We start from the raw sequence: 14,565 nt of genomic DNA on the forward strand, positions 1-14,565 counted from the left end.
AAAGATGCCTAAACATATAAAAGAGACATGTGCTCCACTATGTTCATCGCAGCCTTATTTATAATAGCCAGAAGCTGGAAAGAACCCGGATGCCCTTCAACAGAGGAATGGATACAGAAAATGTGGTACATCTACACAATGGAATATTACTCAGCTATCAAAAACAATGACTTTATAAAATTCATAGGCAAATGGACAGAACTGGAAAATATCATCCTGAGTGAGGTAACCCAATCACAGAAACACACACATGGTATGCACTCATTTATAAGTGGCTATTAGCGCAAATGCTTGAATTACCCTAGATGCATAGAACAAATGAAACTCAAGACGGATGATCAAAATGTGAATGGTTCACTCCTTCTTTAAAAGGGGAACAAGAATACCCTTGGCAGGGAAGAGAGAGGCAAAGATTAAAACAGAGACTGAAGGAACACCCATTCAGAGCCTGCCCCACATGTGGCCCATACATATACAGCCACCCAATTAGACAAGATGGATGAAGCAAAGAAGTGCAGACCGACAGGAGCCGGATGTAGATCTCTCCTGAGAGACACAGCCAGAATACAGCAAATACAGAGGCGAATGCCAGCAGCAAACCACTGAACTGAGAATAGGACCCCCGTTGAAGGAATCAGAGAAAGAACTGGAAGAGCTTGAAGGGGCTCGAGACCCCATATGTACAACAATGCCAAGCAACCAGAGCTTCCAGGGACTAAGCCACTACCTAAAGACTATACATGGACTGACCCTGGACTCTGACCTCATAGGTAGCAATGAATATCCTAGTAAGAGCACCAGTGGAAGGGGAAGCCCTGGGTCCTGCTAAGACTGAACCCCCAGTGAACTAGACTGTTGGGGGGAGGGCAGCAATGGGGGGAGGGTTGGGAGGGGAACACCCATAAGGAAGGGGAGGGGGGAGGGGGATGTTTGCCCGGAAACCGGGAAAGGGAATAACACTCGAAATGTATATAAGAAATACTCAAGTTAATAAAGATGGGGGAAAATCGAAGACTGACATCTCAGCGCAATCTGCAGAATTCACAGTGGAAGAAGAGCGTGCACTTGTGCAAGTCACCTGTGGCCTGGAATGGAACATGTATGCTCAGCCCTTCCCTACATGCTCAATAAACGTAATTTTAAAATGAAAACACAGCTATTTGACCAGAATGTGGGTTTATTTTTAAGATTATAATTTAATTGTTTTTTTCCCTTTCCTTTCCTCTTTTTGAGCAGTACTCTCCTTCAAGTTCATGGCTTTTTTCATGAACTGTCTCTGCAGGCGTTAGTATATTTGTATAGGCGTGTATATTTCCTAAATATAACCGGTTGACTTTAATGTTACTTGTGTGTCTTTTCAAAGCTGATTTTTTGGCAAAGGAAAATAGGTTTTGAAGAGAGGAATACAAATAACTAAAGACCAGATAAGATTGAGATAACTCAGCAGATGGTGGTTAAGGAAAATGAGAAAAGCATGATTTTGATAATCTCTCCCTATCCTGGAAGAGCCCAATACTTAGAAAACAGTCATGAAGGCTCTCACTTGATGGTGTTCTCCTCAGCCTGCCTCTGCTTCTGCTCATGCCTTGGGCTATTAATGTGCCTTCCAAGGAAATTCAAAGGCCCCATGGAGCCTCAAAGTATAAATGAAGTTGTGAGAACATAGTTAAATTTCTTGCCTACTTACGTTTGTGGACTGGGATTTGTAAGCCATTGACCTTCCAAGCTTATTTTACTAATTAATTAAGATTCCTAATTAGTACATCTTAAAGGAGAACAAAGTGGTTTTTTAAGAATGGTGTCAAAGTTCACTGTAAACAGTGCATTGCCTATTTTTGCTTAAAAAAGAAGAAAGCACATGTTTTGTATGTGTCTCAATTATGAAATCACCAGAAAAACTCATCATTTCCATGAAACACTGTAAGATAGCATTAGTAAAAGTTCTATAAAAAGCGACCGAAAGCATTTGTTAAAAATATTTAAATGTTTACTCATTTTGTTTCTTTAGAGTTCAGACCCATTCCATGTGCAAGCACCAATCTGTAACACTATTAATGATACTCTGTTATGCTTACAAACAGGACTCTAGCATTAACTATCCTCTGAGAGGCTCTACCCAGCAGCTGACTGAGGCTGATACAGATACCCACTGCCAAACTGTGGGTGGAGCTTGGAGACTCTTATGGAAAAATAGGAGCAACTATTATGGGCCTTGACAGGAATAGGAACTCCACAGAAAGACCAAGAGAGTCTGGACCCGTGGGGCTTCCAGAGACTGGACTACCAACCAAAGAGCATACACAGGCTGGACCTAGAGCCCCTACCACATGCACATATGTAGCAGATGTGCAGATTGGTCTTCATGCAGGTCCTGACCAACTGGAGCAGAAGCTATTCCAGAAGACATGGCCTGTCTGTGGGATATGTCTAGTAGCTGGGCGCCTCGTCTGGCCTCGGTAGGTGAGGAAGCACCTAGCCTCACAGAGACTTGATGTGCCAGTGGAGAAGGAGAGAGGTGATGGGGGAAGGACTCTGGGGGGAAGGGGGTAGTGAGAAGGATGTAAAGTGAAAAAGTTAAAAAAAATTAAGTTTTTAAAAAGCAACCAAAGCATTTATGTTAAGAATATTTTAAATGTTTACTCATTTCGTTTATTTAGAGAACAAAGAAAAATGTACTTATCAAAAACAAGTCTTAAAATCAGACATTTACCAAGATAATACAACAGGTTGAAATCTGTAAAATTTTGAAGACAGCAAGTGTACAATAAAATATTCAGTATCATCATGCAAGTATTATCTTGCAACATAAGATTTTCACAGAAGATATACATGTTATATCTCAAACAATAGGAGCTATTCTGAATATTTTATACAAATGAAGGTTACTCTTTGATCTTTAAAGTTCTTGCCTAGTATGTATGGGCCTCGAAATTAAGTCCTTCCTATTATAAAATCAGAAATAAGATGGCAATATATCTCAAATGTGCCATCCAAACCCACCTTTCAATTTTAGCACCCAAAATTCGAATTTAACTCATGAAATTTTTCAAGTGTTGAATAGTTACATAGGCCTAGTGGCTAGCACACCGAACAAGTCATGAATGTTTCTATTCCAGTGGGACGTTCTATTGGAGCACTATTCCAAACGATTTATTTAATCAATGGCCATGTGTCTTAAAAACTGATCAAATACAGAGAATATTGATCTTGTGGTTTTGTTTTGAAATGGACAAGTTCAATTTGAAATCTGTATATGCAGTTTGAAGTAATTTCTTGCCTAGCATGTAATTTCACTTTCCTCTTTTTAAATTGCATTTTAAACTACCAAATAGATGCATGGATTCATGGAGGACAATGCTATGTTTTGATGTATATTTATAGCATGGGTTTTTATTTCTATGTTAGCTCAAACATCAATATTTATAAGACTGGTTAAACTGAATGATGAAGGCAGAGACTTGCTTAAATAAGTAAGTCTAAATAGTTCTTGTCAAAATTCTTTTGTCAATTATAAAATATTTTTTAACTATCTACTTTTTAAATCCTTTGTAAATACCCCTTAGAATTTTGTAAAGCTAAAGGAAAATATTCCTTTGTTTATATATTTATTTAGGGTACAGAGCCTTAAAATGTTAATTTCTTTTTTTTCTTTTGGTACCAAAATTTAACCCAGAGCCTTGTGCATATATTATGGTAATAAACATATTACCACAACTATCTACAACATCTAATATGTCACAGATAATCCTTATGAAGACATACCGTATTATATTAAGACTCTAAAAGTTGAATTTAGTTTTCAAATTGGTGGGTGTGTACATGTCTTCTAAAAATTGGTCACCTAAAAATATTAATATCTCTCACAAGTTGTGACAATAACAGGACTTCAAAATAGTTATACTACTTAATGGACGTACATTATCTCTTTCCATTGGATTTTTTCCCCTCTTTTTTATCAAAATACTGAAGTTAGTGGAGGTCAACCATGTAAGATATAATTTTGGGTTATACTGGTGTTTCATGTAAGAAACTTTGTAACTAATTTAAAATTTACTTCACGTATATAAAATTTCTATAGGTTTACAGCTAAAAGATGGCATTATAACTAATAAAATGTTTCCTAAACACAAATATTCAAATAATTGGGCTATTTCTGTGGCTAAATCATCCAATAACATTCTCTATAATAAGGGACTTACGTTAAGAACAAAACACTATTCATGAGGAAGATGGACCTTTTTCATTTCTCCAATATTCCTGATAATATTAATTATTTGAATATTTGTGTGAATATTAATTTATGACTGGCCCTAAACCTTCCTAATGCTGTAATCCTTTAATATAGTTTTTCATGTTTGGTGACCCCCAATTATAGCAAGATATCTGATATGTGACCCCTATGAAAGGGTCACTTGTCCCCAAAAGGACTGTGACCCACAGGTTGATAACCACTGTTTTAAGAGCACTTTTCTCTGAATTTCTGACCATTGTTTTCTTATGCACAAAGTAATGTCAGATTTAAATTTGTGTGCACTCAACTAGTAGAACGTATCTGAAAAAATGGTAGTATATTAAAACCTTTACCCAGACACTTCAAAAACCAAAAATATTTTGAGTGTCCGAATTTGGTCAGATCCTTATTACTCACAGACATTTTAAAAGTTTAATTGCTAAGAGGAATGTCAGCTCCCCTGGCATTTAACATGAGAAATTGTGTAATAAAAATGGTATCAAGAGGTAATTTTAAAAATACTACTCTATCTGGAGTATATCAAGGCAACTAAGTCTTATCTCTGGAAGGCTATGTCAAGTGAATGTGACAGCAATTTTGTTACTGTATACGATGTATAAGGAAGCCACCAAAGGCATTCTGGATGTAAGTAGATAACATGTCTTTTCTGAATCAACAGTTTTTGCCTAAGTTCTAAACTGTCAACTGACTTGACAAATACCAAGTTTCTACCATATGCAAGAAATGCTTAACACATCTTGTATTTTTCCAATTACAGTTCTCTACCTGCGTGTTGCAGGCACTCAGATTTCGTCTGCCATTAAGTGCTAAGTATACTGCTCTCACTCCTTATTCAAATAACCAGGTAAAATAATCATTTAAGAATTTCCTAGTATGGGTTGGGGATTTAGCTCAGTGGTAGAGCGCTTGCCTAGCAAGCGCAAGGCCCTGGGGTCGGGTCCCAGCTCCGAAAAAAGAAAAGGAAAAAAAAAAAGAATTCCATAGTATTCCTCTAACTGGAAGCTCAAGAAAGAAGTACACTGTTCCCCACTTTGTCCAGAGACAAACTAATTCTTGAAAACAGAAAAAGATCTTTGGTTAATTGGTAGTCAGTACAAAACGTCATCATTACGACATGCTAAATCTGGCATTACTACTTTGGAAACTTACAAAATGATCTACTATTTTAGAAAAAAATTGGGTAAGTGCAATCAGTTAGTTTCATGTCTGGTTGACTCCGTGGAAAGAGTTGTTGGGAGGAATTAGAATGATTAGACTGTGACATTCCTTGGGCCTTGTCTAAGGATTTGCAGACAGCTGTTGATGGCTGTCACACACAATTTCCAATGATATCCCGTTTCTTCTAGATCATGTTCAGGGTAGTTGTCCTGAAGAAATTCTGGTGATAAAGAGACAAAACAGCACAGTTATTTGGGCATCACCTGTCAGGGAAATGAACCCATGCACTCTTAGTTCTACAGCTTTCTCATTTGGCCTATTTTTCAGTGCTGGGGATCAAACACCATTGAACTGCACCCCAGCAAAGGATCTTTACCAGTTTAATTAATTGGAATGCATGGATTACAGGCATTATTAAATTAGCTGGATAAATCTGAAAAAATAATAACATGAAATAGCGCCATTCTCAAGTAACAATCTCCAATGAGCTTATTTCATATCAGGATAGAAATCCTCAGCTTTCGTAATTACCCAAGATCAAAATCTCCTTATCCTTAAGTGTCTCAAATATGCATTTGGCATATTCATTATCTCAAGAAAAAGCATCTTAAGTCCTTGTAATATACAAGAAACTGCAGTCTCTTCACACGTGTAGACTCAGGAAGCTATCACATCTGTTTTGCTACTGATGGTCATATCTCTAACAAATTATAAGGGGATTTAGACCTTTCATTCCTAGAAAGATGGTACATTAAAGAAGGTGACAAAGTAACATAATTCAAGAAGTGTTTTTAGAGGAAATGGAAAAACAAGATGGAAATAGAGAAGACAGATTTTTTTTTTTAGTATAGCAAGGCTGCTTTCAATGCTTTTGCTGGTTAGTGCTCCAATACCTTTGATCCCTTAACATCTGGTGGTCCCTTCACGTCAGCATTAATTTGTAAAATTGATCTGTTTGTGTTTCTGCAGATTTAATAAGCTAATAAATCAGGATAATGCTGATTAAAAAAAAGCACAGATTCAAAATGTTTAGCAATACATGTGTCAAACGCTTTCACACCCAAAAGGTTTACTGAGACTAGCAGTACCCTAGAATGAACAGTTTGTGATAAATCACTGGATCCAGAGGCAGACTTTTCTCTGATGAGCTTAGTTTTATTAGAGAGAGAGAGAGAGAGAGAGAGACAGAGAGACAGAGAGACAGAGAGAGACAGAGACAGAGACACAGAGAGAGACACAGAGAGAGAATGAACAGTGGGGAAAAGGACAGTCTTGGTTGTCGACCTCAGAAATGCCATGCAGTATATTTGAGACAAGGTCTCTTACTGATTTAGAACTCTCCAATTCAGCTAGACTGATTGGCTACCAAGCCTCAGAGAGCTTCCTGTCTCTGCCTCCCCAGCCCTGAGATTATGGACATGCACCACCATGCCCTATATTTGTTCATGCATTCTCAGAATCATAAGCAGATCCTCATGCTTGCAAAGCAAGCATATTGCTGAAGGAGTTATCTCCTTGGCCCCTGATGGACACTTTTATAAAATTAAAAACAAGTTAGGAAAAGGGTTGACACATGTGTCTGTGACTATAAAGCTGTGGCACATAATAAGCATATTAGAAGACAAACAACATTTGCAAATCTTACAAGAAGTAGACACAAGGGACTGAAGGGGATTTGTGCTTTCAAAAATGTGTTCTCCAATGTTTCAATTAGTCCTGAAAGAAATTTTAGGGGAAAGTCTGTGTATAGTTGAGAAATATGATAGATATTCTGAAGTTAGTCTCCATTTAGTATATAAGTTAATAGTAAATGCTGTGGTGGCTTGGCCAATAGGGAATGGCACTGTTGGGAGGTGTGTCCTGGTTGAGGGAAGTGTGGTACTGTCAGGGTAGACTTTGAGACCCTCTTCCTAGCCATGTGGGAGCCAGTCTTCTGTTTGCCTTTGGAACCAGATGTAGAACTCTCAGCTCCTCCAGCACCATATCTGCCTAGACACTGCCATGCTTCCTGCTCTGATGATAATGGACTAAACCTCTGAATGTGCAATCTAGCTCCAATTAGATGTTGTCCTTTATAAGACTCGCCTTGGTCATGGTGTCTGTTGACAGCAATGGAAACCCTATCTCTGAAAAATCCCACATCAAAGATGGTGGACATCCATTGGAAAACAAGAAAGAAAGAAAAGAAAAAGAAAAATGTTAAAGGTCCTGTGGACACATAAATGAGGTAGAGTTATTACAACATGTGTTTCTTTTACTTTAGGATCACACACAAGACTATACTGTGTTACAGCATACTATGTATTTTTTAGCATGAGTTGTAGGTGTTTGTTTTAAAGGTGAACAACAACTGGGTGAAATGACAGCAGAAGCTTACAAAGACAGTTGTCAGGCAAACATCAGTAGAGTAGGCTTGGGATTACAGGTATGCATATCTGTGTTGAGCACCAACAACACAAGACATACTCTGCTTCGTCCTTTGTCCAAATTTAAAAAAAAAATCACTGAATTTTGGAGGGAAGATTCTTACTTCATTTACATATGTTATAAGTAGAACCTAGTCTATATCAACATGCAGCAAGGAAATTTTGCAAATCAATAAAAAACCTCACTTTTAATCCTGAGCCTCAGTCAATGAAAATGTTGTTGAGTGACCATACCTATGGAATTCAACAGCAAAAATCTAGAGTCAGTAGAGCCTTTCCTTTCCACCCAGGACAGAGCAGTTAGTCTTCAGAAGCCAAGTGCAGAGAGAAGTACAAATCATGAATTTTACTAGTCCCTAGTGAAATACTGAGTACAATTTCCATCTCTCTGAGAAAATACATAAATGGATGAAGTCTTCTTTTGGCCCCTTTCTCTTAACACCACATGCTCGACATGTAACAAACCTCGGAGAGCATCAATCCTATTGGAATCAAGGGCGAACAGGCCACACTGCATATTGCCATAGACGTTACTTTCAATTAGGACTTCTTCTGGAAACAAGTGGAGTATGATGTATTTGGCTGCCAGGTCTGGACGCAAATGGGTTTTTGCTATTTTCAGTACGGAATATGGTATGTGTATATCTCTAGATGGATCTCCAATAAATACTAGAATCAAAACAGAAAAGTAGACATTAGGTTGTATTTTTAAAAGACTCTTTTAGAAAGAGTGATTTTTTTTCTGGATTTTTTGTGTTCAAGAATTTGAGATTTTAAAAGAATTAAATCTCAAATTTCTAGTGTTTTGTTTTATAGGTTTTTGGACTTTTTTTGAGAATAAGCAAAATAAGTAAGCTGGGTAGATAAGGAGGTGGGAGGATCTGGGAGGACTTGGAGGAGGGGAAAGAAATATGATAAGAATATGTTGTTTGAAATTTTTTGAAATTATTATAAGTTATATTTTAATTTTTTTTAATTTTAGTAGATTATGAGACATCATAAGAAATAAGACATAGAGAGGCAGACAAGCCTGGAAACCCAGAAGAAACTACACTCTGCCCACATTTCTGACACCAGAGGAAAACACCAAACGCCATCTGGGACCTCGGTCCACAGGGGCGCCCAGAAAGGACGGCACAGGCCCTCCTGGTTGCTGCCCTAGTGGAGAGCTCATAAGCAGCACCCCACAAGCAAACTTGAGCCTCGGGACCACAAGTAAGACCAAAATTTCTGCTCCAAACGACCTGACTGGTGGTCTCAGGACACACAAAGGCAAAATCCCTCTAGGACTGGACACTTCCGGTTTCTAGCTGGATTCCAAACTTCACTGAGCCCTGCCCGAAGCTCACTGTTCCCAAACCCCGTGGAAGAGAGAGCTCACTGCCCTGACAGGTGGGCACTCCTGAGACTGCAGAGCGGGAGAGACCACCAATACTGCCCACCCCTGCCCACATCCCTGGCCCAAGAGGAAACTGTATAAGGCCTCTGGGAACAGGAAGATAGGGGCACTGGAGCAGCAGACCCCCTGCACCCGAGACCTAAAGGGACTGGATTAACAGCTCTCTGCACCGAAATCCCGTGGGAGGGAGACCTAAACCTTCAGAGAGGCAGACAAACCTGGGAAACCAGAAGAGACTACACTCGGCCCACATTTCTGACTCACAGGAACACACAGGAACTCTTCAGGCCTACAGGAACAGCCAAAGACCTGTAGACAGGAAAAACTACACGCCTGAAAGCAGAACACTCTGTTCCCATAACTGGCTGAAAGAAAACAGGAAAAAAGGTCTACAATACTCCTGTTACACAGGCTTACAGGACACTCTATCCACTATCAGAAATAGCAGAACAAAGTAAAACCAGAGATAATCTGATGGGGAGGGGCAAGCGCAGGAACCCAAACAACAGAAAACAAGACTGCATGGCATCATCAGAGCCCAATTCTCCCACCAAAGCAAATAATGAATATCCAAACACACCAGAAAAGCAAGATCTAGATTTAAAATCATATTTGATCATGATGCTGGAGGACTTCAAGAAAGACATGAAGAATGTCTTAGAGAAATGCAGGAAAACATAAATAAACAAGTAGAAGCCTATAGAGAGGAATCACAAAAATCCCTGAAAGAATTCCAGGAAAACATAAATAAAGAAGTAGAAGCCTATAGAGAGGAATCACAAAAATCCCTGAAAGAATTCCAGGAAAACACAATCAAACAATTGAAGGATTTAAAAATAGAAATAGAAGCAATCAAGAAGGAACACAGGGAAACAACCCTGGATATAGAAAACCAAAGGAAGAGACAAGGAGCCGTAGATACAAGCATCACCAACAGAATACAAGAGATAGAAGAGAGAATCTCAGGAGCAAAAGATTTCATAGAAATCATCGACACAACTGCCAAAGATAATGTAAAACGGAAAAAGCTACTGGTCCAAAACATACAGGAAATCCAGGACTCAATGAGAAGATCAAACCTAAGGATAATAGGTATAGAAGAGAGTGAAGACTCCCAGCTCAAAGGACCAGTAAATATCTTCAACAAAATCATAGAAGAAAACTTCCCTAACCTAAAAAAAGAGATACCCATAGATATACAAGAAGCCTACAGAACTCCAAATAGATTGGACCAGAAAAGAAACACCTCCCGACACATAATAGTCAAAACACCAAATGCACAAAATAAAGAAAGAATATTAAAAGCAGTAAGAGAGAAAGGTCAAGTAACATATAAAGGCAGACCTATCAGGATCACACCAGACTTTTCGCCAGAGACTATGAAAGCCATAAGATCCTGGACATATGTCATACAGACCCTAAGAGAATACAAATGCCAGCCCAGGTTACTGTATCCTGCAAAACTCTCAATTAACATAGATGGAGAAACCAAGATATTCCATGACAAAACCAATTTTACACAATATCTTTCTACAAATCCAGCACTACAAAGGATAATAAATGGTAAAGCCCAACATAAGGAGGCAAGCTACACCCTAGAAAAAGCAAGAAACTAAACGTCTTGGCAACAAAACAAGGAGAAGAAAAGCACACAAACATAGCCTCACATCCAAATATGAATGTAACAGGAAGCAATAAACATTATTCCTTAATGTCTCTCAATATCAATGGTCTCAACTCCCCAATAAAAAGACATAGATTAACAAACTGGATACGCAATGAGGACCCTGCATTCTGCTGCCTACAGGAAACACACCTCAGAGACAAAGACAGACACTACTTCAGAGTAAAAGGCTGGAAAACAACTTTCCAAGGAAATGGTTGGAAGAAGCAAGCTGGAGTAGCCATTCTAATATCAAATAAAATCAATTTTCAACTAAAAGTCATCAAAAAAGATTAGGAAGGACACTTCATATTCATCAAAGGAAAAATCCACCAAGATGAACTCTCAATCCTAAATATCTATGCCCCAAATACAAGGGCACCTACATACGTAAAAGAAACCTTACTAAAGCTCAAAGCACACATTGCACCTCACACAATAATAGTAGGAGATTTCAATACCCCACTCTCATCAATGGTCAGATCATGGAAATAGAAATTAAACATAGATGTAGACAGACTAAGAGAAGTCATGAACCAAATGGACTTAACAGATATTTATAGAACATTCTAACCTAAAGCAAAAGGATATACATTCTTCTCAGCACCTCATTGTACATTCTCCAAAATTAACCATATAATTGGTCAAAAAACGGGCCTCAACAGGTACAGAAAGATAGAAATAATCCCATGCGTGCTATCAGACCACCACGGCCTAAAGCTGGTCTTCAATAACAATAAGGGAAGAACGCCCACATATACGTGGAAGCTGAACAATGCTCTACTCAATGATAACCTGGTCAAGGAAGAAATAAAGAAAGAAATTAAAGACTTCTTAGAATTTAATGAAAATGAAGGTACAACATACCCAAACTTATGGGACACAATGAAAGCTGTGCTAAGAGGAAAACTCATAGCTCTGAGTGCGTGCAGAATGAAACAGGAGAGAGCATATGTCAGCAGCCTGACAACACACCTAAAAGCTCTAGAACAGAAAGAAGCAAATACACCCAGGAGGAGTAGAAGGCAGGAAATAATCAAACTCAGAGCTTAAATCAACCTAGTAGAAACAAAAAGAACCATAGAAAGAATCAACAGAACCAAAAGTTGGTTCTTTGAGAAAATCAACAAGATAGATAAACACTTAGCCAGACTAAGGAGAGGACACAGAGAGTGTGTACAAATTAACAAAATCAGAAATGAAAAGGGAGACATAACTACAGATTCAGAGGAAATTCAAAAAATCATCAGATCTTACTATAAAAGCCTATATTCAACAAAACTTGAAAATCTGCAGGAAATGGACAATTTCCTAGACAGATACCAGGTACCGAAGTTAAATCAGGAACAGATAAACCAGTTAAACAACCCCATAACTCCTAAGGAAATAGAAGCAGTCATTAAAGGTCTCCCAACCAAAAAGAGCCCAGGTCCAGACGAGTTCAGTGCAGAATTCTATCAGACCTTCATAGAAGACCTCATACCAATATTATCCAAACTATTCCACAAAATTGAAACAGATGGATCACTACCGAATTCCTTCTATGAAGCCACAATTACTCTTATACCTAAACCACACAAAGACCCAACAAAGAAAGCGAACTTCAGACCAATTTCCCTTATGAATATCGACGCAAAAATACTCAACAAAATTCTGGCAAACCAAATCCAAGAGCACATCAAAACAATCATCCACCATGATCAAGTAGGCTTCAATCCAGGCATGCAGGGATGGTTTAATATATGGAAAACCATCAACGTGATCCATTATATAAACAAACTGAAAGAACAAAACCACATGACCATTTCATTGGATGCTGAGAAAGCATTTGACAAAATTCAACACCCCTTCATGATAAAAGTCCTGGAAAGAATAGGAATTCAAGGCCCATACCTAAACATAGTAAAAGCCATATATAGCAAACCAGTTGCTAACATTAAACTAAATGGAGAGAAACTTGAAGCAATCCCACTAAAATCAGGGACTAGACAAGGCTGCCCACTCTCCCCCTACTTATTCAATATAGTTCTTGAAGTTCTAGCCAGAGCAATCAGACAACAAAAGGAGATCAAGGGGATACAGATCGGAATAGAAGAAGTCAAAATATCACTATTTGCAGATGACATGATAGTATATTTAAGTGATCCCAAAAGTTCCACCAGAGAACTTCTAAAGCTGATAAACAACTTCAGCAAAGTGGCTGGGTATAAAATTAACTCAAAATAAATCAGTAGCCTTCCTCTACACAAAAGAGAAAGAAGCCAAGAAAGAAATTAGGGAAAAGACACCCTTCATAATAGACCCAAATAATATAAAGTACCTCGGAGTGACTTTAACCAAGCAAATAAAAGATCTCTACAATAAGAACTTCAAGCCTCTGAAGAAAGAAATTGAAGAAGACCTCAGAAGATGGAAAGATCTCCTATGCTCATGGATTGGCAGGATTAATATAGTGAAAATGGCCATTTTACCAAAAGCGATCTACAGATTCAATGCAATCCCCATCAAAATACCAATCCAATTCTTCAAAGAGTTAGACAGAACAGTTTACAAATTCATCTGGAATAACAAAAAACCCAGGATAGCTAAAACTATCCTCAACAATAAAAGGACTTCAGGGGGAATCACTATCCCTGAACTCAAGCAGTATTACAGAGCAATAGTGATAAAAACTGCATGGTATTGGTACAGAGACAGACAGATAGACCAATGGAATAGAATTGAAGACCCAGAAATGAACCCACACACCAATGGTCACTTGATTTTTGACAAAGGAGCCAACTCCATCCCATGAAAAAAGATAGCATTTTCAGCAAATGGTGCTGGTTCAACTGGAGGTCAGCATGTAGAAGAATGCAGATTGATCCATGCTTATCACCCTGTACAAAGCTTAAGTCCAAGTGGATCAAGGACCTCCACATCAAACCAGATACACTCAAATTAATAGAAGAAAAAGTGGGGAAGCAACTTGAACCATGGGCACTGGAGAAAATTTCCTGAACAAAACACCAATGGCATATGCTCTAAGATCAAGAATCGACAAATGGGATCTCATAAAACTGCAAAGTTTCTGTAAGGCAAAGGACACTGTGGTTAGGACAAAACGGCAACCAACAGGTTGGGAAAAGATCTTTACCAATCCTACAACAGATAGAGGGCTTATATGCAAAATATACAAAGAACTCAAGAAGTTAGACTGCAGGGAGTCAAATAATCCTATTAAAAAATGGGGTTCAGAGCTAAACAAAGAATTCACAGCTGAGGAATGTCGAATGGCTGAGAAACACCTAAAGAAATGTTCAACATCTTTAGTCATAAGGGAAATGCAAATCAAAACAACCCTGAGATTTCACCTCACACCAGTGAGAATGGCTAAGATCAAAAGCTCAGGTGACAGCAAATGCTGGCGAAGATGTGGAGAAACAGGAACACTCCTCCATTGTTGGTGGGATTGCAGACTGGTACAACCATTCTGGAAATCAGTCTGGAGGTTCCTCAGAAAATTGGACATTGAAGTGCCTGAGGACCCAGCTATACCTCTCCTGGGCATATACCCAAAAGATGCCCCAACATATAACAAAGACACATGCTCCACTATGTTCATCGCAGCCTTATTTATAATAGCCAGAAGCTGGAAAGAACCCAGATGCCCTTCAACAGAGGAATG

At 38.5% G+C, this 14,565-nt stretch overlaps 1 protein-coding gene across 1 annotated transcript in view; it reads right to left on the bottom strand.

The window, feature by feature from the left end:
- Positions 1 to 2,754: 2,754 nt before the first annotated feature.
- LOC120099333 (ribosome biogenesis protein erb1-like) overlaps positions 2,755 to 14,565 on the bottom strand; it is a 95,846-nt gene continuing 84,035 nt past the window's right edge. Inside the window, exons 15-16 of the mRNA XM_063280569.1 lie at positions 8,302 to 8,505; positions 2,755 to 5,630 (exon numbers count right to left, since the gene is read on the bottom strand). Of these exons, the coding sequence (XP_063136639.1) occupies positions 5,503 to 5,630; positions 8,302 to 8,505 (332 nt within the window). The 3' untranslated portion in view covers positions 2,755 to 5,502. The remainder of the gene's footprint in view (positions 5,631 to 8,301; positions 8,506 to 14,565) is intronic.

The sequence above is a fragment of the Rattus norvegicus genome, chromosome X (assembly GCF_036323735.1).
Source record: "Rattus norvegicus strain BN/NHsdMcwi chromosome X, GRCr8, whole genome shotgun sequence".
NCBI classification, from domain to species: Eukaryota; Metazoa; Chordata; class Mammalia; order Rodentia; family Muridae; genus Rattus; species Rattus norvegicus.